At 42.0% G+C, this 25175-nt stretch overlaps 2 protein-coding genes and 1 long non-coding RNA gene across 3 annotated transcripts; 1 reads left to right on the top strand and 2 right to left on the bottom strand.

Annotated features, from left to right (window-relative positions):
* Positions 1-171: 171 nt before the first annotated feature.
* slc38a8a (solute carrier family 38 member 8a) lies at positions 172-13716 on the bottom strand. Its single transcript, XM_066713573.1, has 10 exons — positions 13160-13716; positions 9969-10167; positions 7330-7489; positions 7030-7134; positions 6335-6392; positions 2410-2524; positions 2057-2204; positions 1452-1651; positions 1216-1267; positions 172-638 (listed from the first exon to the last, which is right to left on the bottom strand). Exons 1-10 carry the CDS (start codon positions 13340-13342, stop codon positions 536-538), a joined length of 1323 nt encoding a protein of 440 aa, XP_066569670.1. The 5' UTR covers positions 13343-13716; the 3' UTR covers positions 172-535.
* Positions 13717-15289: 1573 nt separating this feature from the next.
* On the top strand, positions 15290-17659 carry LOC136758864 (uncharacterized). Its single transcript, XR_010819996.1, has 3 exons — positions 15290-15401; positions 17093-17267; positions 17362-17659. It is a non-coding gene; the product is annotated as an uncharacterized LOC136758864 (long non-coding RNA).
* Positions 17660-19491: 1832 nt separating this feature from the next.
* LOC136758863 (oxidative stress-induced growth inhibitor 1) lies at positions 19492-24619 on the bottom strand. Its single transcript, XM_066713572.1, has 6 exons — positions 24486-24619; positions 22970-23073; positions 22295-22431; positions 21290-21481; positions 20905-20996; positions 19492-20696 (listed from the first exon to the last, which is right to left on the bottom strand). The coding sequence occupies exons 2-6, from the start codon at positions 23034-23036 to the stop codon at positions 19709-19711; spliced, it is 1476 nt and encodes a 491-aa protein (XP_066569669.1). The 5' UTR covers positions 23037-23073; positions 24486-24619; the 3' UTR covers positions 19492-19708.
* Positions 24620-25175: the final 556 nt, after the last annotated feature.

The raw sequence follows: 25175 nt of genomic DNA, 5'->3' as shown, positions 1-25175 counted from the left end.
GGGAGAGCGGCTATCTTTGTAATCTGGACAGAAGCTGAGCACAGGGATCATTGCCAGGGCTGTTATCTGTATTCACCTTTTTCGTAAATCTAAATCTGTGCATTAAAGAAAAAGGAGAGCACAATTCAACCTTTTCATTTTCCCCCACGCCTAAAAAGATTGCACAAGTGGGACATTTGAAGTTTTATTTTTTTACTTCAAGAACAGCAAATTGCACAGTAACAACAAAAACTTTAAAAACCACAAACAGTTAAAATAATTTCCTCCTTGATAAATAAAAACAAAATACACACACACACACAATCATCCATCATATACTGTAGAAAATGAAGTCTGATAATAAGGCCCGCCTGACCAAGACATCAGTGCCGCCTGGCCAAACAAATGTGTGATCTAAACCACAGCTAAACCGCCCTGCTAGACATTCCACGAGCCCCCCACCATCTGCCAGCTCCCCCCCCACTTGTCATTCTGCGATCATGCCTGTAATCAAAGAGCTGCATCTCCTGAAAGAGAGGTTTCCAGTCCTGCAGGGTCAGAACTTTTTGAAGAGTTCTATGATGGCGATCGTTGTGCTCTGGCCAAAGATGAAGGCTCCACAGAGGAGAGTGATGACCCCCCATGCTGTCAGGACCAGTCTGGAAAGCAGAGCAGGAAAGACAGTCAGACAGAACAGCAGTGTGTGGCCACAGTCACACCAAGCAGGTTGGAAAAACAAAAAAACACATGGCCACCTCTCCATGTGTTAGGAAGTGTAAGTAGGGGTCTAAGAATTAACTGAGGTGGCAAAAGTCTGATATGTGGATAACAGATTTTATGTATTTATACATTTTTAAAGAACCCTTTTGGTTCATGTCTGAGTTTCTCAAGCAAGGCTTCATCCATAGCTAGAGCTAGAGCACACAGGATCCGGCATCACAGAGTGGCTCAGGGGACGAGACACATCTCTGTGCTATAACATCCGTACAGCGAGTTTTAGAAACATGTGCTCTGTGTCTATTTGTACTGCAAGCTGGGAAAATGTGAGGCCAGAAACTGAGGATTGCCAAAGCTCTTTGTTTACCCCAAGTGGCTTTACTTCAGTACAGCTGCATAGGAAATATTAAAAAGTGCACCAGAAGACATTTCTAAGGCAAGACTTCTGACTTCAAACTCCAAGCCATAGAGCATGCTAACCATATATATTTGCCCAGCTGCAGGCAGAGATGGTCTTACCTGGTCCTGGGAGAGACAGGCTCAGACTGCATGGCAAATATCAAGCAGAGACCTGGAAAAAATAGTGCAAAAGTAAATAGTCTAACTTCATAGAAAACGGTCTAGGCCTTAATTCCAAAATGCTGGTGTCTTCAGAGAATCCTCCCTTTTGCTTTTGGATTAAGTGAAGCTAACAAGTAAAGCTGGGTGTGTAAGTTTACATGTGTGTGCGAACAGGCCTGCTCTTGACCTCTAACCTGGAAAGATGAAGATAAAAAAGGCACTGATGCCTCCAATGACACTGATGACCTCGCTGATGTCGGGCACGAACATGGCGATGACCAGCGTGACACTGATCCACAGCACAGTCAGGACGACCCGCGTCCGGTTCTCATAGGACTTGGTGATGACCATATGGCGCCGGCGGTACCGCAGAAACAGGTCCTGGATCACTGACCTGTGGGACAGAAAACAGGAGGAACTCAGTGACATGAACTGTTACAATAAGTCTGTCACACGTCTCAGAGTTGTGGAGAAAAATAAATCGTTTTTTTTGCAGGTTGAGACACTAGAAGTATTTTCCTTTGTCTGCCTTCCATGTATTAGAGTTCACATTTATATACTTATTTTTCCAACACTATTAGGAGTGGCAAAAGTCTGCTATGTGGAGAATATACTTTGCTTGCTTGCTAATTGCCAAGCAAGATTTTATCCAGAGCTAAAATACACAGGATCCACATGTGTTCCTAACACTGTGTTCAGAGGCCAATCTCAAACTGAAATGCCATCTTCCCTTTGGTATGTTTTTATCAAGACACAATCATAAGCTGACAGACGCATGGCACTGCTGCTCAGACATTACCTCCCCAGCAGGAGGATGATGGGATAGATGGTGATGATGGACACACCAAACAGCAGCCTGGCAATGACGATAACGACATCATTCCCAGAATATGACATCAGGATATCAGCTGCAACTTCCCTCCCAAAGGTCATATAGCCAAAAATTCCTGAAGAAAACATACATATATTTTATATATAATTGCTCAACACTAAGCAAGAAGAATGGTATATCCAGCACTGGATGGACAACAGCTGAAGTGGATGCAGAGCCTTGAGAAGATTTACACAAGCCACATTCAGATTGTGGACCTTTTAACCTGGGGACCAGTTTGGGAATCGTTGGGAATGGATTTAAGCTCCAGGCCAGCTCACCGGTGAGGGAGTAGATGAGCAAGCAGAAGAACATGGAGACAACGGAGATGACGACCCAGTGTGAGAGCTTCTTGTTTTCCATGCTGCTGTAGATGGCAATGCAGGCCTCATGGCACTGAAACACAGGCAGACAAGTATCACTGAGTATTGCTGAGTGCACAGAAGGGTGGGCAATGCTGTCAAATGGTGAGTGTTTTACATCATACAGTGAGGGAAAAACATATTTGATCCCCTGCTGATTTAGTACGTTTGCCCACTGACAAAGAAATGATCAGTCTATAATTTTAATGGTAGGTGTATTTTAACAGTGAGAGACAGAATAACAACAGAAAAATGCATTTCAAAAAAGTTATAAATTGATTTGCATGTTAATGAGGGAAATATGTATTTGACCCCTTCGACTTAGTACTTGGTGGCAAAACCCTTGTTGGCAATCACAGAGGTCAGACGTTTCTTGCAGTTGGCCACCAGGTTTGCACACATCTCAGGAGGGATTTTGTCCCACTCCTCTTTGCAGATCCTCTCCAAGTCATTACGGTTTCGAGGCTGACGTTTGGCAACTCGAACCTTCAGCTCCCTCCACAGATTTTCTATGGGATTAAGGTCTGGAGACTGGCTAGGCCACTCCAGGACCTTAATGTGCTTCTTCTTGAGCCACTCCCTTGTTGCCTTGGCTGTGTGTTTTGGGTCATTGTCATGCTGGAATACCCATCCACGACCCATTTTCAATGCCCTGGCTGAGGGAAGGAAGTTCTCACCCAAGATTTGATGGTACATGGCCCCGTCCATCGTCCCTTTGATGCGGTGCAGTTGTCCTGTCCCCTTAGCAGAAAAACACCCCCAAAGCATAATGTTTCCACTTCCATGTTTGACGGTGGGGATGGTGTTCTTGGGGTCATTCCTCCTCCTCCAAACACGGCGAGTTGAGTTGATGCCAAAGAGCTCGATTTTGGTCTCATCTGACCTCAACAATTTCACCCAGTTCTCCTCTGAATCATTCAGATGTTCATTGGCAAACTTCAGATGGGCCTGTACATGTGCTTTCTTGAACAGGAGGACCTTGCGGGCGCTGCAGGATTTCAGTCCTTCACGGCGTAGTGTGTTACCAATTGTTTTCTTGGCGACTATGGTCCCAGCTGCCTTGAGATCATTAACAAGATCCTCCCGTGTAGTTCTGGGCTGATTCCTCACCATTCTCATGATCATTGAAACTCCACGAGGTGAGATCTTGCATGGAGCCCCAGACCGAGGGAGACTGACAGTTATTTTGTGTTTCTTCCATTTGCGAATAATCGCACCAACTGTTGTCACCTTCTCACCAAGCTGCTTGGTGATGGTCTTGTAGCCCATTCCAGCCTTGTGTAGGTCTACAATTTTGTCCCTGACATCCTTGGACAGCTCTTTGGTCTTGGCCATGGTGAAGAGTTTGGAATGTGATTGATGGATTGCTTCTGTGGACAGGTGTCTTTTATACAGGTAACGAGCTGAGATTAGGAGCACTCCCTTTAAGAGAGTGCTGCTAATCTCAGCTCGTTACCTGTATAAAAGACACCTGGGAGCCAGAAATCTTGCTGATTGATAGGGGATCAAATACTTATTTCCCTCATTAACATGCAAATCAATGTATAACTTTTTTGAAATGCGTTTTTCTGGATTTTTTTGTTGTTATTCTGTCCCTCACTGTTAAAATACACCTACCATTAAAATTCTACACTGATCATTTCTTTGTCAGTGGGCAAACGTACAAAATCAGCAGGGGATCAAATACTTTTTTCCCTCACTGTAAGTGTTGCTATGACTTGGTAATTATCCTTCAGTGGCATAGAACAGTTATTACAATTTTGATTTGCTACTTAAATTGTTCCCTCTGTCAGGAGTTTCTGTGAAGGGAAGCGCATGATTACTCAATATTAGGGCCTGACAGATATATCGGAGCACCGATATTATTGGCCGATATTGGCCTTTTACATAAATATCTGTATAGGCACATATTCCACCGATATATTTTCTCAAACTATTTTTTTCAATTTACCATAAAATCCTTCGTCAGACTTCAGACAATAAATAAATACATGTTTATTTGGTTTTAAAGTTGTTATTATAATTATGTAACATTATTTTTTAACATAGTTATGGTGTTTTATTTTTCGCTGGAATCTTCTCACTCTGCGGTGCCGGGCACACTACTGAGCGCCGCTGAAACAAACACACCCACTGAGAAACACAGGGTTCATAACCAATAGAAAGTGTTTTTGAAATGTGTGCTGCATTTAAGTATCCATGGTTTTGAATATTGTTTATTTTCATCATGACTGAAGATTGCCGTATACTATGGCATAGAGGTGCATTTTTTTTTACTGAAACGTTAATTAAATTGCTTTTAAAAATTCACAATAGGAATTTAAATAAAGAAAAACTGTAAATGTTCACTGAAGATGTTGACCGGATATCAGCAAACAAATGACAAGCAAGCTCAGATCACAGTAAAACATCTAAAGAAAATTAACCTCAGACAATGTTAATGTTATAGTTTCAATAAAACTGAAACTATACATTATATTTATAAAACTATTTCAAATCTTACATCGAGTTTTGGCTATGATTCGTATTTCAATATGTTTAACATATGTATTAAATAATTACACTTTCGAGGGCATTTTTAAAGTACATTTTTAAAAAACAAACACAGCTGTGCTGTGCTGTGCTGCCTGCACTATAACCTGCCCCTGTGTGATCAGCAGTATTAAGCACTGAGGAGGACTTGTAAAATGCAAATATTAATTAGACCAGCACTTAACACCATCATATTATTTGCTCTAATGTATAGAACATGCATATTTTTCTATTTGTGTGTGAAAATGCTCATATACCTTTGTCTTTGTTCTAATGTATAGAACATGCATATTTGTATATTTGTCCTTTATTCTACCTTATTCTAATTTATTTAATTTATTTTTACAATGTGTGATTTGTGGTTGTTATTTATGATGAAAATTAATGTTAAGTTTATTATGTAAAAATGTAAAAATCCTGCCTTCAGTGCATATTTGACACAATTTCTCTCTGACAGGGTGAGATTTGAGGGATCCATGCATGTCTGTTTTGCATGCTCACAAAAAAGTAAATATTGGCAGATATATTGGTAATCATGAAATTTAGCTGAAATTGGTTTGAGGTTCAGAGTACCCCGGAACTGATTAAATACACTCTCCTCTCCCCATCTACAGGGAGAATCCCCTACAATAACTCACAAAGCCCTAAAAGACACATGCAATTCCTCAGCATCCTTCACTCGTGAACCCCTCTGATACAAAAGCTTTTTTATCATCCTAGCCATGAGATTCAGAAAACTAAAAAAAGTAGAGAAAAGAAAAACAATTTGCAAAGTCAAAGAAGCATGTCCTGTAAATAGATCTGCTTTCATGGAACATCTTACATCTCTGCCACCCTGCTTTCACTTCCAATTTTCTCCTCTAATTATAAGAGACTGCATACTGTTTATAATTCACTGCTTTTGACGTGCATTTCAATTCAGTTTCTAATTGCATTTTTATAACGCAGCCTTGCATCACGCAGACGATTTTAGGCATCAAAACACTCCCGACGATACACACTTTCTGAAACCATCCCTGAAGCAGCACTGTATGTGTGCGAGACATTCGCCATTTGGACTTACATTACAGATGCTCAAAATCAAACAAAACGAAAAGAGCTCCGGGAATGCAATGGGGCTGTGTCGAGGCTGACTGCATTTTGTTTTAAAAGTGGGCCCTAATTTGGTCTTTATGAAAAATGAGGTAGAAAAAACTTGAGGTTTTTTTTATTACTGTGTTACAGGAACAAATTCTGCACCTGAAACCAGACTGTGGGGTTTACCAATACAGCCACAAACAGCACAATAATGATTTGATTCACAATTACTCACCTGAAAGCCAAAACAAATTGTGGGGATGACACTGAACATGGATGCCCAGGAACCTACCCTGAAAAGCCAAAGGAAAAACACTTTAAACACTTCTCAAGGGTGCAAAAAAGCTCCTAAAGCACAATGTCCTGTTAGCACTGCTGCATGTTCTCACCTTTGAGGCACACACACACACACGCTGCATGGTCGGCTACTAAAAATCACTGCAAGAAACTGTGAAATCCCTCTAAACACACTCTCCCTTTAGGCGAGGAGCTGCAACATGTTACAGACCTGTTGACTCTTGTCATCTTTGTCTTTCTAACACTAACAAAGACAAGAATCATAATCTCCAGCTTATTCTTTTTATAGACAATATATTCTACAGTTACCATGACACCAACAGCCTGCTAAAATTGCAGAATGAGAATGACAATAGGAGGACAACGGACTAGGCATTCAAATATTATTTGTAATGTACTGCAAATTATACCCCCACGAATCATTTAGAAGGTGAGACCATCTAATCACAGCTTTGCTAACTGCTAAATGACTTATTGAGCAGCTGTGGGTAATGTTCCACAATGTAATCCGACAGTTACACCCCTCCAAATGAAAGAGGATACAAACTGCTTAAACACCAAGCATAAGGACAGTTCAGCCTTCGATTCGAAGTGAGGCAGTGTGAACACAGTCTGGTCACTTGGCTCACTCACCCACTGGTGTGTGTCGGCGTGTAGATGACCACATGTGTCTCCATCATGTAGTATTTAATGATGATCACCACTGTCAAGTATGTCGCAGCCAAAGTACCTAAAATACTGAGCCAGAACACAGTTGGTTAGCTAGGGTAGTTGGACATGGGGCTAGAGACACTTACAGGAAGAATACAGAAAGAAAGAAAACAAATCACAGAAACTCCTGACAGAAGGCAACATGTGCAAGTTTAATAAATACATACATGCATACATACATAAATAATGCTTGCAGATGAGGCGCCTGCCTCCCCAGCTCACCTGGTGTACTTCTGGAAGCTGATCTCCTTGGGGATGGAGAGCGGCAGGATGACCACCACACACAGGATGAACAGGGCAAAGCGCTGGTCCGTGTACCAGTGGTAGGGCACATCAGCTTCCGAGGCGGAGCCACTCACAGTCATATACACGGAGTCGCACACTGGGAAAGCACACCAAGGTCAGGATTTCGGCCTTTTAAGCCCCAAGTCTGCCGCAGCTCCTACTGTGAGTTGACAAAACTAATGGCCTATGATCCTCTATTGAAGCTTTTAGAGTTCCTGATTACCCACTCATTAACATTTACAATATAGCCTACATAATTAGGTTCTCAGTCAATTAGGTTCACGGTTCTCAGTTTTATTATAGCTATTGCTTTTTTTACCTTTTCAAATTCTGGAGCTCAGCTTTTAACAGTTTAGGAATATGCTAATACCCACGGCTCACACTGTGAGAATCCCTCAGATTGGCCGTGAGACCGCCTTCTTGAAAAGTGTCACACTGATAATGCAGGACGGTAGTCTCTGAATGGGATTAAATGTTTAATTCTCAATTATTTTATTATAACACCACTCTTTATTGCCTTTTAAAATAATACTTTCTGATAAGGGGCCCAAATATGGTGATTTTTTTAATCAATCAATAAAGTTTTTATTGTACAGCTGCTGGTTACTCACTGAGCATCTCGAGACACTGATCAAAGAGACAAAGCAAACTATTAAAAACAAAAGCCGCATGCATTGCTGGTTTTGCTCCTTCTTCATGCAAGAGGTAGATGAGGGGCTGGAGAAGAACATGTACATATGGAGTGCGGTTTGTGCCTAAAGTGTTTGTCCGTCAATTTGGAAATGAATTTGGAAATTCGTCAATTTGGCAATTCAGCTGACAGTTTGGCCATAAAGTAGTAAATTCATCCAAGAATCTGTCAAGTAATGAATTCATTTGTCCAATTCGTGTGTCAATTAATCCATAATTACATTGATCAACTACGTAATTAATGTGGCTGTTCACTAATAGCAACAGACAAACTTCGTAACAAACCGATGAACTTCTAGACAAACAGACCAACTTCCATGCAAACTTACAAACCACTGAACTTCCAGACAAACAGACCAACTTCCAAGCTTGCGGGGGCTACAGCTACCCCAAAATGTGTCTTAGCCCCACTGAGCAAATGTCAAACTTTGTATTTTATTATAGTATTATTATAGACAGTGCAAAGTGTGGTGTTGACCCTAACATCTGTATATTTGAATTATAACGGCGAGTCCACAACACTCACTGACAGCTGAATACTTTGCAAAATCTACATGACACATGCCAAGGTTGAAGTTCTTGGTGTTTTTATATTAATTGTTAATTCGTTTGGTTAAGAGACGATGCTTTTGGTATTTTAACAGACTGTCAAATTGTACGTATTTTGATTAGGTTTCATTGTATTTAAATGGATATATGTGTTCGATTGGCTAGGGCAAGGTGTTTAGTGTTAGTGTGTTGTTTATTTGATTTAAGTACGTATTGTTTAGTTTATGTTCATGTGCACATATTTAATACAATACATTATCCAACTTAAAATAATTAGCTAATATTGCAATGATTTGCACTCGGTAAAGTTTAAAACCAAAATCTTTCTGTATGAACACACGTTTTACACTCTAAGAAGTAAAGGTTCTAATAAGAACCTTTTAGGGTTCCCCTTGCAAACAAGTATCCTTAAAGAACCTTAAATGTATCTTAAATCAACCACAATCATGATGAAAAAGGGTTCTTAAATGATCCCTTGTGTTTATGATGGACTCACAGTTCTAAAACAAACCCTTTAATGAAAATAAACTCACGAAGAACCCAAAGGTTCTAAATAGAACCGCTGAAGAGCCTTCAATTTTTAGGGTGTAGTGCGTACAGTTAAATAAAGAAATACATATGTGCACCAACAAGGTGTAAAGAAAAGCCCCTTCCAATATAATGTCAAGCCCACCTCAGCCCCCTACTGAGAAGAGGCTGCACAGCCCCTGCGATCAATAATCCAATCTATTTTGAAATAAATATAATCCATTGATGCTTGTCCTTCTATCTCACAGAGTAAAGACTGCAAGTACGATTTTATAGCCTGATGGATTTCTAATGGGTGATTTGGATTCATAGCAGAGATTTTCTAATGAGGGGGAAAAAAACACAGATTGAGGTGTGAGACAGAAGAAACACCCTTTCTAATAAACTGCAACATTATTGGCTGAAGCCGTTTTATGTGAGCCTGGAGTTTTATTGGTTAAAATAGGTGTCTGCTCCTATTTTCTAGAAAGACTGAAGTGGGTTTGGCACAGTACATGACTGACAGTTGTTCTGGTTGTCTGGAAGTTCATCGGTTTGTTAGGAAGTTTATATTAATGAATAGACACATTAATTACATAGTTGATCAATGTAATTATGGATTAATTGGACAAATGAATAAATTACTTGACAGATTCCTGGATGAATTTACTACTTTATGGCCAAACTGCCATCTAAATTGCCAAATTGACAAATTTCTGAATGAATTTCCCAATGAACTACCAAATTAACGGACGAACACTATTGGCACAAACGGCACTCCATATGTACAGGCCATGAGACGAACAGGGGAGGGGCAGGAAAGCACTCACATTTCTCCAGTTGGTCCTGCACCACCACCAGGAAGGCCACGGAGATCATGAAAAGGTTGAAGACAAAGCAGACCTCGCAGAGCTTGCCGATGGCTGTGCCACACAGCTCCCGCACCACATCCTGGTAGGTGCCCTGGCAGCTGATGGAGGAGGCGTAGCCAAGGATGACCAGGCCACTGATCAGGAACACCAGCGACACCTGACAGACAGGGCAGAGGGGCACACAGGCCAGGACAAAACATTAGCAGACTGTCCGGGACAAATCTAAAAGCACAAACTGGAGCAAGCTCAAACAAACCCACACCTGGTGGCTGAGGCAGGCAGAGGCCCTGATACCAACAGCAATGCAGAAGACTGAATGTGTGTTTTTTTTTTAAATTTAGCCAGAACCTTGGCTAAAGGTCCCACAGTCAGAAGGCGGTGTCCTCAGACAGACCTTCCTAATTAGCTGGCAGCCATTCTGAAGCAAGTGTAAACATGTGGTTACCAACACTCTGACACGCCTGTGGACTGGAGTATGGCATAAGCATGCTTTCAAGGAACTGCAAGGTATGTGTGAAGAATGTCTTCAGATGCTTCCCCTACCCTGCTGGGCCGTCTTTCCACACACTGCAAGTCCTTCATTAGTAGGCCCCTGTGAGAAGCTGAGCCACATTGGCACCTCACCAAATAAATTCAACAGGCAATCAACACATCCAAACCCCTGCTTCATAAACAGAGAGCAGACCCCCCTGGAATGCAGACCTGCCTCTTCAATCTGTTATATAAGAGCAACTTCTGCATTCACTCTGCTCTTCTCATTCTTGCTGGTTTGTCTGATTTTTGTTTGTTTGTCAGTTTTTTACCACAGTAAATAATCAAGAGTGTAGAAAACAGCTCTAAATTGAATGTTACTTTTACTTGATATGCCACTTTGTGGTAAAAGCACAATTTATGTTGATTATGATTAAAAAACAACATACATATATATATATATAAATCAATACATAAAACATTAATATTCTTAATTAAGCACAGCAGTGAAAAGGCTTTGTCTGTTTTGACCATTGGAACGAAGCTTTTACCGCCTGCAGCCAGACATTTGTATTTGTTCTTTTTCCCTTGCTCTAATTTAAAGCCTATAGGCCCCTCCAGGCATTGACTGACTGATATGGGATGCCTGCCAGCCTTCAGCTCTGGCAGCAAATTAAGTTTTCTCTGCCAACCTCAGGATTTACACACAGCTCACCAGCCTGGGAATACTCCCCGTCCACTGGAGCACTATGCTTGGAGGCACTTTCACACACTGCACACAATATTAGCTCCTCAGGTGAGTCACTCTCACTCATTAGAAAGTACCCTGAAGCATTTCGCCCACTAAGGTAACTGAGGACCAGTTTATTTTATTTTCTTTCTTTTTTCTGTCTTTTCAAAGAACAAGCTTTTCTGTGTCCATGTGGATGTCTGTAAGTATTTTGTTCAAATTATGTTTTTATGTATTGTAGCACTTTAGGGTTTTTGCCACTGGCACAAGCAAAACAAATAAGGAGAGAACGAATCGGGGGTCCAAGCAACAGTTTTTCTTCTCAGGCAGCTCTAAAGGAAGCACACAGAATTCCATCTCTCGCTCTAAACTATTCCTGCCTGGCGGGAACCAGGATACCCATCTCCTTGCTCCAAGTGAATGGCTCCCCCAGGTCCCACGCACGGATAACCCCAGAAACTACAATAATGCACCTTAAGAAATCAGATCCCCAAACGATCTGTCGTACCTCCCCACACAACAAACTAACAGACACACACAAATACTGCAGTCCCTCCATTTCACATAACTTCCCAGATCGCTACAGTATATTAACATGTAAGCTCCCAGCTCATTAGGTCGGAGAAAGATAGCAAACCATTTTACAGAGCATACTGAAGTGGCTAAGGATAGCTTTTCAGCTGAGTGTCACCTCCACAAAGAGTGATCCAAAGAACCCCACCAGTGCATGAACACTACCCCTGCCTACACATTCCCCCTACTGGAGAACAATTTCTCGCTGTGTGTTCATCTTCTGAGACACAAAGCTCAGTGACGTTATATGCAATGCCAAAGACAAACACTCAGCAGAATGAAAAACATATTTAAACACAATAAAATAATATATCTCTATAGACTTGTTTCACACATTCTTACATTTTTTGAAGTTGAATAAAATGTGATTCATTGTATGAGAACATTGGGAGAGACTGGACTTTAAACCCCAGCTTCAGATTATTTATACGTGTAGGACAGCAATGGATGCCATCTCTATAGCACATGACCTTTTTTTTTTTTCTTTTTTTTTTTTCCCCAAAGAAAACCGAAAATGTGCTTGACTTTATACATGAATAGACAGGTATAATACAATAAATAATATGCCCTTATTAAAACATATAGAACAATATTATTGTGGTCATTATAGGGCTGCCTAAAGCAAAAGATAATTAGCACCCCAGAGTCCTTATGTTGCCGATGCAGTTTTTGTTTTCATCATTTGTACCTAAAATCCTAAACATATTACGCCTGCTTAACAAAACTTCCATTCTAAACATTAATTATAGCTCGTTGCTCTATCCCATATACTGGTGCATTGCACTTTACAGTGCTCAGTCAAGCGGTCAGAAGGAAAGCTACACAAATCTTGAATAATGATACACATCCTCTGAAACCCTTGTTTCAATTACTGCCATCAGGTTGACCTTTTAGAGTTCCACTTGCATGGAAAAACTGTTATAATACACAAATGTGAATCCCCAGTGATGGCAAGAGGTAATGGGCTAATCACAGAGACAGGCAGACTGCATGGGCATGTGTCTGACACTCAGGAGGGCATGGAGGTGATATGGACCGGAGTCTGTAGATGGAAAACAATGATCTGGTGCTGTGTTATGCATATTAACATGGACTACTATTTGTATCATTGATTTTAATATTGATTATTTATTGATGATGTGTGTTCAGTGTTATGTTGTTGTTGTTTTGTTTATGTATTGTGCTATGAAGTGAGCTGAAAACTAATTTCCATTTTATGTTCTATGTAATGGACAATACAGCTTTATTATTATTATTATTATTATTATTATTGAATACATTGTAAAAGGATTCAACTGCACCAATAACTGGACTGGGTCGGATTAGGGTATAAGGTGTAGTGAATGATAAATTAGACAGAGATAGATAGACCTACCATTTCCACTCCAATAGCGGTGTTGATCCCCCCGGACCTCTCGAAAGCCCAGGGGAAGTTGAGCAGCCCAGCGCCCAGGGCGGACTTCAGCATGATGAACACCGCGCCGAAGGAGGACAGGCTCGGCCCGCCCGGGTCCGGCTTGGCCAGCAGGCTGATGCTCTCACGGGCCAGTTCCTCCATGGCGGCCGCAGCTCACCTCGGTCTGTGTAGTAGAGGCTGGGAGCAAAGACTGAGCTCCAGTCTAATACGTTTTTTCTTCTTCTTGCTCTTCTTATCCCTCCTGTCCTGCCCCCAGTTTGATCAATCCACGTTGCGGCGGAGTGGAGTGTCAGTCCGGCTTTCCATCAACTCGCCTTGTTTAATTAAGCCATAAAAGGTCGAAAGAGCCCCTAACTCGATTAGCAAGTGAAACGGCTGGGTGCTAAATCTGTTAAGACGTCGACAACGTTTTTGTCACAGGTTGGTGCTCTTAAATGATATCACGGGAACGGGGCGCAGTCTGAAGTGGACAGACCGCATTCTTCACGATGCGCCAACAGTGATGCTGACCTTTGTGCAGCAGGACAGTGCTTTCCACTCAGGACTGACTGAAACAATGCTTATCAGTAGGCTACTAATTAATTGTGTACATTGCATTCATCTACAAGTAATCACAAGTAATCAGGAAATGTGGTGCTGAATTTCCCTGCATAGTTTGGACTGCCATGCATCTCTAAAGTATTTCTAAAGTTGGCAAAAATCACTGGCTTATAATTCAATGGAACTTGTACATTTCTTAAAAACCACACCGATTCTGGTGATCTGTCTTCAGACATTTTCGGCATCTGCAGAGTAAACAGCAACCTCCTTACAGTTTCATTATTTTATTTGTATTATTTATTTATTGGCAGACGCCCTTTTCCAGTATTGCTGTAGCTGAAGGGACCAGGCTGTGAGCTCTGGCCCTGTGTACAGCGTGATGAAATTGTTTCACCCTGGTGAGGCACTGCAGTGAGAGCAATGCCTACTCAGAGCACATACCTCTGAGGTCTTGTGGATAACACATGTTCCATACTTGAGACACCAAGGTATCTCACCGGCAACCAGTAATCCTGGCAGGGGGGATGTATGGGCAGGCTGTCTGTTGGAGATGTCAGTGCAAATTGCCAGCTTACACTCCAGACCTACTGGCTGGAAGAGGAAGTAAGAACAAAGCTGGGAACTCTCCAGGAGAAAGGCCATGTGACCTCATTTACGAAAGATTTTAAATCCATTTAGCCACAGATACTGGTCACAGGGTCAGTTCTCATGTTTTGCCGATAATTAACGTCCATTGGGGTTTGCCACCCGAGAGCCGCGATGACATTTTCACAGGCCGCTCACTGCCATTAAAAGTGGATCAGCTGGGTTTAGAGAATACGTCCCCCACCTTTAATGGAATTAGTTCACTTTACAGCGCGGACAACAGAAAAGTGTAGCTTTGTGGCTTATCCCCAGACACTTTAGCTGAGTGATCTGAGTAGGATGGGGTTAGTGTGGGTAGGGGCAGTAGATGAAGGGTATGGGGGTGCAACCAACATGCAGTCAATTCAGTCAAGATCGTGAAGCAAAAGTTACCCCGGGGTATTTATTTATTTGGTTTGGTGCAGGATGTAACAGCCAATGGACAGTCAAGCCCAAAACCAGTAGGAAAAGACTTCGCTCAACCCTGACCTGTCCTGGCCCTCGAACCAAGCCTGGGTTGAATGCAGAGACGAGGAACAAGAAGTCTCATGATGAAAATGCGTTTGATAAACAGCATTTCTGGAAAACACACGAAGAGCTTAATTTCGCATTACAGAGTTTTAAAGCCAACTGTGTTCTCTGTTACTCCTTCCATCTGAAAAGGGCTTTTCTCAACAGCATAGATTATTTCTATCATTGCGAAATGTAGCTCTCTTATCTCTAAGGCTCTGCATTCTGTTGTTGACCTACATCTTGTTGTTTTACAACTTGCTGTATTACCATCCTTTATCAGCAGGTTATTCATTCATAAGACTATGTAGTAAGTAATAGAAATGTCTCTTGTTAATTAGTTACAATGATTAGTAAACTTGTTTGCTCCAGTAAAGGAGAGGTCTTCTCTTTTTTGTATACACCCAATGAGAAACCAATAAATACCACATATCAAACACCAAATACCACATTTTAAACTACTCTTCAGCACACAACGTGACGTCCATGACTCCTATCCTGCAGAAGGCGGGAGGTCAAACAACTGGTGAGTTTTATCTGCTGCAGTAAAAAAAATAAAAAAGCTCTTTGTTGTTTTTAATTTAATTTTTCTGACTTTAATAGAAATCGTCGATGATGGTTTGCACACAGGTCTTATTATTTACTTCTCCTCAGATGAATCACAGCAGGTGGTGTTAATAAGGAATGAAAGGAAAACAGAGGCAGCTGCAGATAAATGAAGTAGGCTGTTAACGCAATAGAGCTGCTGAATCGATCTGGCAGATGAATTAAAGACAGTGACGGGCTGAATGGGGAAGATGAATTAAAAACAGAGAGGGCCAGAAGAAGCCTAGGCAGCTTTTCCTTTTACAGGTCTTGGTCCATTTCACATTTTCAATTAACTTTTCATTTACAAGTGCAGGACATAATGGTAGGTGATCATTGTTTTAATATGTATATGTCATAATATTATCGCTGAGCCACAAAGAGGGTTTGTGAACGTCAGGAATTTGTACTGTCAGTCAGAAGTTAATGCAGAGTTTGCCTTTGGTTCTAGTAATTGGTCATCATCACAAGAGACATGCAACACCGGGCCAGTTGTAAAGGGAGCTTATATTTCAGGGGAATGGTGCAGAAATCACTGTGCAGATGATTGCCTGCACTTTCTGTACGTTTTGAGTTATTGCCTTTACAAGAGGCTAGCTAATTTTGGCTCTGTCATGAGTCCCTGTGGTTAAGTGTTCACTTGCAGGTCTAATATTCCAGTATACCTGAGCATCTGCACTCAATAAAATCTACAAAACATGGCAGGGTTCCTTTCCCCCCCCCCCCCCCTCTCTCTCTCTGTATCTTTCTTGGACAGTAAGTTTTCCCAGTTTCTTTGTCCCCCCCACAACAACACAAAGAAATAATACATTAAAATGTGTTATTCCTCTTTGGACAGAGCAGGCGCAAAGCATTTGGTGAGCTAGGTGGACAGTGGTGGCGGTTATGGGGCACCCAGGGAGACAGTTTGCTTTGACACCTGTGCGCCAGTCCTACTTCTGTCCCACCATTGACCTGGCAGCCTATTAGGAATTTTCCAGAACTCCTCATAGGCCAGTCCATCGCAAACCACCGCAGAGCACTTGGAAATATACTGTCTGAAGCAAATCGAAAGACAGGTACATAACAGCAGAGTAAACATACAGGAGAAGCATGGCAGGAGCTCGAAATTGTCATGCAGATTTACTATGATACATTCATACAAGGGATGCTTTGTTAGAAACTCTAGAATGGATAACTTTCATGGGATTCTTCTTCTGGACATGCTTTTTTCCCCCCTAATATCTTACCACCCCTAATCAGATAAGTAGTGCTTCACTCCACTTCATTCACTCTGTTAAAACATTTTAAGCTTTGTTTTAAGTGATGTCATCTGACAGCTTTCAGTCTCCTACAGCCCAGTGAAGGGAGATACAGACAGCCAGAGATATATTTTTGTAACCTCTTTAACACTTTCATGGAACTGTGTGAAAAGCTCCACAAACACAACACTGGTACGCTGCCCAGCTCTTGTTATAGGGATACAGGGTGGTGGTTACTTTAATTGTATCTCATTTATGTGGGTTTACTTTTACAACAATCTGAACGTAATTGTTTTGTGGTTTGCAGTGTTTATTTAATTCAGTAAAGCAACCATAAGATTGTTAAATAATGATAGAATACAGACCTAGCAAAGTGATTTTTGTCTCCCAGTTCGGTGTGAAGGGGAAGGCTGGTGCTGGAAATTGTGGAAATGCTTTTGGATGATCGCTACCTGTGCACTGCTCTGTGACAGGTTCTCCAATGTTCTGTCCCCTACACAGAGGAGGAGACAGGACAGGAAACGGCTGGGCTCTCTCATAAAAATAAATAAAAAACCGACAGACAGGTACTATGATTCTGTTCTGCACTGCATCATAATATTTCTTTGCCCTCAGTTAGCAAGGGAAAGAAAAGTGATAGTTTTATTTTTCTCCTGGCAGAGATTAATTCTGCACCATCCAGGGAGCTCTCAGGTGCTCCAGCAGAGAAGATAAGCTCCACACTGGAGAAATCCGTCAACTTTTAAATCTCATCTACAGCAGCGGTGTGCAGAACCCATTTTCAGGCTGTTGGCTGCTCTCCTCAAGGTCGTGACAGACTGTGTGAAATTGTTTCTTGCCTTACTACACCAACATTTCATTGGTCGTGTTCTTCATCTCTTTCAGGCACTAGCAAACACTTTAAATCTGCACAGGTCTTGAAAAGAATACACATAAATAAATACAAAATGAGTCAGCAGACCTTTTCACTTAGCTTTTTTTCCCACCTATGCTATGTATAATACTGAAAACAGATCTCTAGTGATGTTTGTTAGCTTAAATTACACTCAAACTGTAAATGCATCTGTGAACAGATAAAAAAACAGTTACAAAAGTCCTTTGGAGCCCTCTGTTGCCTGAAAATGGCACTTCATTCAATACGAATTCCAACCAACCAACGGACAGTTAAGAAACTAGAATTTAAAGTATGTGCATGTGACAGGTCTTTCTGCATGGTATATGTATTATTTTTATGATAGTGTAAAGGTTAAAATCAGTGTTAGTGTGTAATCAAAGTAAAATGTAGGTTAGGAGTAGTATGTATCAGTAAAAGTATGTACAAGTGCTGGTAAGTAGGTTAGTAGCTGTAGTATAATAGCAGGTGTGTTCACATTAATGATACTATGTATATGTATATGTATATGTATATGTATTATTATTTTTTTTATCATTCTTACTATTATTATGACTGATCATGCAATGGAAATAGTCCCCAAGAGTAATTACTATGTTATTACATCATAACCCCTTTATCATATGCAAATTCCAGCCCAAAAAGGGAAAGAGACAAGGTGTGGGGTTCATGACAGCCCAAAAGTGTCATAAGGGAACAAAAGATATCTGACAGTTTCACAGGTGACCAGGTGTATGAAGCTGTGGGAAGGGAGGCCCAGACGAATGGTGTTGTGACAGAATGTCGTAGCCTGGAAAGGTAGGGGAACTATGTATTTTAGAACATAAAGGGCTGGTTTCACAGACCCAAATTAGCACCAGTCATTGACTAATCAATGTTGTTTTAGGTAGAGTAGTCCTAGACTAGTGCAAATCAAGCCCTGTGAAAAATGCCTGGGAATGATGTGAAGAAGGACAGACAGGTTAAAGCAGACCACCCCACAGGATCAGTGAGGCTACTGTGAAAGAGGAAACTGTACGAGTTGTGTGAGTGTCCCAGTCTTCTCTTCTTCTCATGCTCGACTGTTTTATGCTTCAGTTGTATTCTGTGTATTCACATTATCTATTTTCCAAGTTATATCATCAAAGTGTGTTATTTAATCTGTTAATCTTTTATGTGGTCTTCTTCTATTAATCTCTTGTGATTCATTTATTATGTATAACAGGAAGTTTGTATATTAATATCACATGTAATATATATGTGACTAACATTTGGTTCCCATCAGCATGAGGTACAAGTTAACAAAAACTATAAACTCTGCCTTTTCTCCAATGCTTCCAGCAATAATCAAACAAGTGACAACAGAGGTGACTGAAACCTGATGCACACACAGGCCGAGACATGATATGGGCTCTGGGTCAGCGGCAAAAAAAACAAGTTTGTGTAAACATCACAGTGTCACAAGACAAAGCAGGAGCAGCAGCTGTAGATCTGAAATTGGGTTTCTAATGTCAGCCGCGCTGCTCAGATCTAACCAACTGTCATCTTTAATCTTTGTCATTCTAAACAGGTAGCAGCTCTGGTTCTCCCCAGAACAAACACAGATACCAAAACTCACACAAAGGTGACAGATGTGGTTTTGTTTGTCTAAATCTGATAGTGAATATATTTACATATGGCTGTATGTACATAGATATAGATGTATTACAAAAATATATTATGAAAATGTCTCCCAGTCTTTCCTTTAATTCCCTGTAGTTACAAAATTAATAAATGTTCGATCCGCAAAATGCTAAAGTATTATTTCGACAGCTGTTGTTTGGTTACATGTGGTATGTTGGGTAACATTTTTCAAGACTTAAAAATGAAAGCACTTGGTGATATAAAAACTTAACAGTAGTACCTACAAAAAATATTGCTTTAAAGAAGAAAAATATATTTTATTATATAAACAGAGTAGAATAAATAACAAAGAAAACAACATCAAAATAATACGGAATTAAGCTGGAGACGACAAACACTTAGTGTTTCCTGCCCCAATGCTGATAAAGCTGATGCAGCCTTCTTAAGACTTTAAAAATCTGAAAAAGATTTTAAAAACAAAGTGCACTATATATTTTATATATCAGTACATTTTCATGCCATTTCAGTGGAGTCCATTTTCTTTAGCAAGGAGGCAGCCACCCCTAGGGCTCCGCCCTGGAGGAAACGGACAAAGTTGTCTCCAGCCAGGGGCCCCAGGGCGTACAGGCCGGGCTGCCTCACGCACTCATATGTGAAGAGTTCAGTGTCCAGGGGGTTCCGCTTTGAGCTGATCGGCTGCTGCTGGTCCAGGGCCAGCGGCCTGCCATGGTCAGGCAGGAAGGACAGATTGGGGTTGGAGCCAATAAGGATGAAGGCCATGGAGATGTTGAAGACGGTTCTTTTCCCACCGGCGTCCTCCAGCAGGCACTTCCTGTCTGGGGAGAGCCGCAGCAGGCAGTGCCGGGGCAGGCTGGTGTACCCTTGGTAGGGCCCACAGGAGCACAGGCTCTGCTCAGCCATCATGCTGTGGACCTTGTGGTACTCAGGAAACATGAGCTGTGGCAGCTGGCTGAAGACCATGCCAGAGTCGGTGACCGCACGGCGGAAGGCATGCAGCACCGGGACGTTGCTGTGTCTGGCCAGGAGGACTGCGTCGGCGGCTGTGAGACCAGCGCCCACAATCAGGACTGGGTCTGAGTCTGGGTCCAGCTGCTGCATCTCCAGGGCGCGCTCCAGGTCCCTGATGGTATGGAACACATGTGGGAGATCCTCACCCTCCACCCCCAAACGGGATGGGCTGTCGTAACTCCCCGTGGCCAGCACCACATTCTGGGCATACAGACAGAAAGGGCTAGCATTCCCGCTTTCCACCTCATGGAAGCCCCGGATCTCATACATCTCTGGTGGGGCATCTGCCCCCCCACCAGGCTGTCCACACATCTCCTCTGCAGGGTCCAGTGCCACTGAATGTCCCTGCAGAGGCCGTACTGAGGTGACCACAGAGCCCAGGACAAAGTGCTCCTGCAGGGAGAACTCCTTCACATAGTGCTGGTAGTATTGGGCTATGTCTCTGGTGGTGGCTCTGTCATTCCTTAGGTGTCTGTTAAGAAAATAAACGAATATGAAAAAAAGAAATGGCTCCAGTCACTGTTTTATTATGGGTCATTGGTAAAAGAGTAAACACTGATAAACACATATCTTAAAATTTATATAGACATAACCTTGAATACCTTATGTTTTTAGCAGCTATGGTAGCCATGACGAGGACACCATTATGCTGGTATTATAAACAAAGTCCCATGCCTCACCTTCCTCTGCGCCTCATCCAGTCTCTGAACCGCATGCTGGGCAGCTCCATCCAGTCTCCCAGGCTGAGCGTGAACATGGAGCCCTCCATAGACTGCGGCAGCAAACAAAAGAGGAGACGTTAGCACTGGACCTCAGCACCCCAGTCATGAGAGGGCAACAGGTTGATATTTTTTCAGGGTTAACAGAGATCAAGTTATTATTAATTTTTGGAGGTTTCACAGTCCTGAATAGGGAGGGCAATGTTGCCACCTCTCTCCTCCTCATCAGTACAAAATATACCCACTGTGAGAACATTAGGCTAATCAGAACTAGGCCCCAACATTCCAGATATCTCTATCTCTCTCTGTGGGGCTGCAGGGATCAGGACAAGAGACAAGCCCTTACATGCCATGCTCCCCCTGGGGGGCCCTTGCCCAGTACCAGATGAGGGACGCAGTGGCCCGCCTCCCTCCGCCAGGTCAGCTGCGACTCGGCCGAACCCCCCAGGTCTCCATCAGGCCGCACCAGTGTGTCGAAGAGCAGAGCCAGCGGGCTAGGGGACCGCCCCTCCAGGCCCTCACACAGGAACTGCAGGTCCTAACAAAATCAAAATCATTAGCTTATAACATAGGCTTGGTAATCAGAGGCGAAGCATTCTCAGCCAGGTTTTAATGAGTTGCAGGCCCTTTGCATGTAAGTTATCCGCAGGGTGCTGGATAATTCATGCCTGTTACCTTGCTTTTAGGCCATGTGCATTAATGAATGTGCAGAAAGAAATACGATACACTTTTCTTTGTGCCAAATTTGACAATATTCTTACAATTTGAAACGGATCGATTTGCCAGTAATCGAAATCGTATATATGAATCTCTGATCTACATATGATATTGACAAGAGACGCCTGCTAACTCTGCTGGATTGTGGTCAGCGAAAGGGGAACTGAGAGACCAGGACAATACTTTATGGCTAAGGCAAATGGAATAGAATACAATCGAAAAATTGTACCGGTATATTTCAAATGTTTTCATGGTTATCCATTCACTACAGCACATAGTTAAGATGGTAAACTAGGGAACAGTGACAAATTCTTCAATGCAATTTTTATTGTCTACTGACAGCAACACAAATTGAATGTACAAGATTTATTAAAACACTCATTGAAGGAACAAACAAATTCCTCTACAACTGCTTTCCCCTGTCAAGACCCTCATGCTGACATGCATCAGTGCTGATGACTGTGGAAAAAAAAAAAGATGACAGACCAGGCCTACTTGACACATCTGCCCCAGATTGACAATTAACCGAATTCAGGGATGACACACTTTACTGTGCTCCATACCCTAAGTCCTGAGGGGTTTGACAAGGGTCTTGTGTTTGGTTCTGTGTGGCGTGACGTCAGTGGTAGAGTACCTGCTCCAGTAGGGACTGTCCTACAATGTCTTGCAGCTTCCTGTGAAGAATGGGGTTGGGATGGGCAGCTGATTCCTTCACATAGGGCCGGTGACCAGACAGGAAGTAAGACAGGCAGATACCAGAGGGACCATTTCCTGGCAGGTACACCACACACAAAATTAATTCACAGTGAATGAAGTAAAAATAACAAAAAATCAACAGGAACTAAAACAATGCTTTCCTTAGAGCATGCAGAGGAAAAAGGCAAACTGGAATATATATTCTGCAAAATGTACATGCTGGGTTAAAGTGTTAAGTGGATTGGCACCATAAACTTCTTCTACATATTGTCTACTGACCTTGTTCCCGTCAACATATCTGACATGTAGTTAATTATTATCTTTGTATTTATATATGAAGTACATCACTAAGTTCTTTGTACTGTGTGACCCAATGTCTAGTGTATTCAAATGGAAGAAGGAATTTAAACCTGGGAAAAATACTCCTACCCACTTTAAATATATATAGATATATATTTTAAAAGTACATCTATTAAAAACATATATATATACTTTTGTAGAACATAAGCTGTGCAGCGGGAGTCAGTCTGAATCTGCTACCAGATACATGGCACAGCTCCCCCTATTGTCACCCCGTGTTTCCCTGTTGGTGCCGCCTATCTCGCAGACTCACCGATGATGACTGCTGGGAGGGGCTGCTGGGGGCTGCCTCCTAGAGAGCTCTGGGGCATGGGTTCCATGGCTGTGTCGAGAGCTGGACTCTTCCTTTCCAAAAACCTGCCATGACATTTACCCATGAATGTCGTGTACCCACCCACAGCCGCACCATTGGCATAGACCCAGCAGCAGGACTGATCCATGGTACCGACCTGCACTCTGAATGTCTCAGCTGGCCATTTAATCAGCTTGGACAGATTTCACTTTTATCTTCACGTTTTCATTCAATTCAACATACTTCTCAGAATTAAATATATCCAGTTGATCAGCTAACTTGATCAATTACAACAAATTAAGTTAGTACAAAATACCCTGGATACACTGCAGCCTTGTGTGAATGGAGGCGAGACCCCTACTCTACAGACTACAAGTCGCTAATGATATTTGGCCTGTGTAAAAAACAAAAAGCAGTGGAACTGGCACACACACAACTGTGGAAGTCAATCCCACAGATGAAAGCAGTCAACAATAGGCTCCTGTGACCAGCATTTGGGTCACTCATGGTTGGCTCTAATGGAAGGACATGGTAAATGGTGGCATGAAGCAGCTCAGTGTTCACAACATGGAGAGTTAATATTGGTCCCTTTTGCAGAGGTACCCAATCTCATAGCTCCCTGGGTGGATCTAGTGGGTCTCACTACCTTCATAAGCACTCTGTATGCTAAAAGACTAGTCATATAGACACAGTTAAAGCCAAAGGGCACAGGAATTGTTTAGGCGTAACAAAACACTCTCTGCAACAATGTACAATAGAAATTACCCTTTAAAATACATAAATAAAATTAAATAAATTAAACATCATGAAGTGCCTTACTTTAATGAACTTTAAACAATTTTAAAATGCCTTGTCAACATTGCAAAGATAAAGCACACTTCTCCAATGTGTCAGTACAGCCTACGGAAGCATTGCTTACACAAGCCTCTCTGATCTCAGGGGGGTGGGGAGGGTCACATGACCATCAAAAACAGAACTTTGGAAGAACATTAAAAGATGCAAGTGTGTTGTTATCAGATATGTCAGTTCCTGTGCGATCAAGGATTATAAATTTAAACTCAAGGCAAAGAAATCTAACTGCCCGAAGACAAAAATAGAAAATATACAGCTGGTTTCATAGTCTTGGATTACTCTACCTAAAATAGCATTGGATAGTCCAAGACTAGTGCTAATCTGGGTCTGTGAAACCAGACATTAGTTTATTGCTGGTTTATTCCTGGGTTATGCAGTGTCCATCCTAAACGCAATTTGCAAAGATAAAGCACAATGACATCATATTGTAGTTGATTTACACCATGATTGGCAAGACCTGGCTGACACCAGCACTGCACAGATGGCCACAGAAGCTAAATCAGCAAAGATGCAAACTCCCACTTCTCTACATTAAAAAAACTGGGCAAATTTCCAGTGGTTCTTTTGAGAAAAGTGAATCGTTTAAGTCACTGATGCAAATAGCATAGACACAAAGCTTCCTTACCTGGACAAAACACTGAAGACACAGGTGGCGTCTACAATTTGACACTCTATAGCAGTAAAGTCGTTAGACTTAGCCCCAGTGCTGGAGGTGGGTGTGAGTCAGTAGCATGAATGTGCAGTTCTGCACTCGGCAGTTTAAATACAGAGCCTCAGTGAGGACGTCACTCCTGGCTCAAAGAGGGGTGGAGCTGGAAAAATACTGCTGGTCCAGCATGAGTCAGCAGCACCTGAAGCTACTGAAAGGAATCTGAGAATTGGAAGCACACACACACGAGCCTCACAGCACGTTGCTATGGTTGTGATTTCTTTTTTCTCTATTATAGTAGATAAATCCACTTGCTATGTGCTGAAGCTAGATACTCTCAGTAGATCAGATCAGGAAAGGTTTCAAATTAGTACACAGGGACAGTAACTGGGCACAAATGCACAAGCTTTTGGAGAAGCTCCCATTAACTGCACCTCTTTAGCTTCATTTTATTTTGTGAAGTGCCAAGTGTAAATAAAGCATTCCTGCAGTGTTTTCAGTGTATATTGGTAAAATCAAGAGTTTATCAGACTTTTGGATGTTTCCAAAAGGTTTTCAAATTGCTTTCCCGCTCAGTGTCGGCGGGGAAGCAAAAAAAATAGAAACTGCAAAAGAGCACTACAGATTTTCACCACCGGCTAAACCTCGAGTCTTAAGCCATTGCTG

Source organism: Amia ocellicauda, chromosome 9 (genome assembly GCF_036373705.1).
Source record: "Amia ocellicauda isolate fAmiCal2 chromosome 9, fAmiCal2.hap1, whole genome shotgun sequence".
NCBI classification, from domain to species: Eukaryota; Metazoa; Chordata; class Actinopteri; order Amiiformes; family Amiidae; genus Amia; species Amia ocellicauda.
This window is presented reverse-complemented; position numbering and strand designations above follow the sequence as displayed.

Bases quoted from the DNA above. Each gene is read 5' to 3' on its own strand.
- LOC136758863 (XM_066713572.1), bottom strand. From the start codon at position 23,036: ATGGAACCCATGCCCCAGAGCTCTCTAGGAGGCAGCCCCCAGCAGCCC. The intron at 22,432-22,969 runs GTGAGTCTGCGA...TGTACCTGCCAG, and splicing joins CCTCCCAGCAGTCATCATCG to GAAATGGTCCCTCTGGTATC. The intron at 20,997-21,289 runs GTAAGGGCTTGT...TTGCTGCCGCAG, and splicing joins CCCCAGGGGGAGCATGGCAT to TCTATGGAGGGCTCCATGTT.
- slc38a8a (XM_066713573.1), bottom strand. From the start codon at position 13,342: ATGGAGGAACTGGCCCGTGAGAGCATCAGCCTGCTGGCCAAGCCGGAC. The intron at 2,525-6,334 runs GTGAGTAATTGT...CCTGTGTTTCAG, and splicing joins CAATTTGTTTTGGCTTTCAG to TGCCATGAGGCCTGCATTGC. The intron at 639-1,215 runs GTAAGACCATCT...TCTGCTTTCCAG, and splicing joins CCTGTCTCTCCCAGGACCAG to ACTGGTCCTGACAGCATGGG.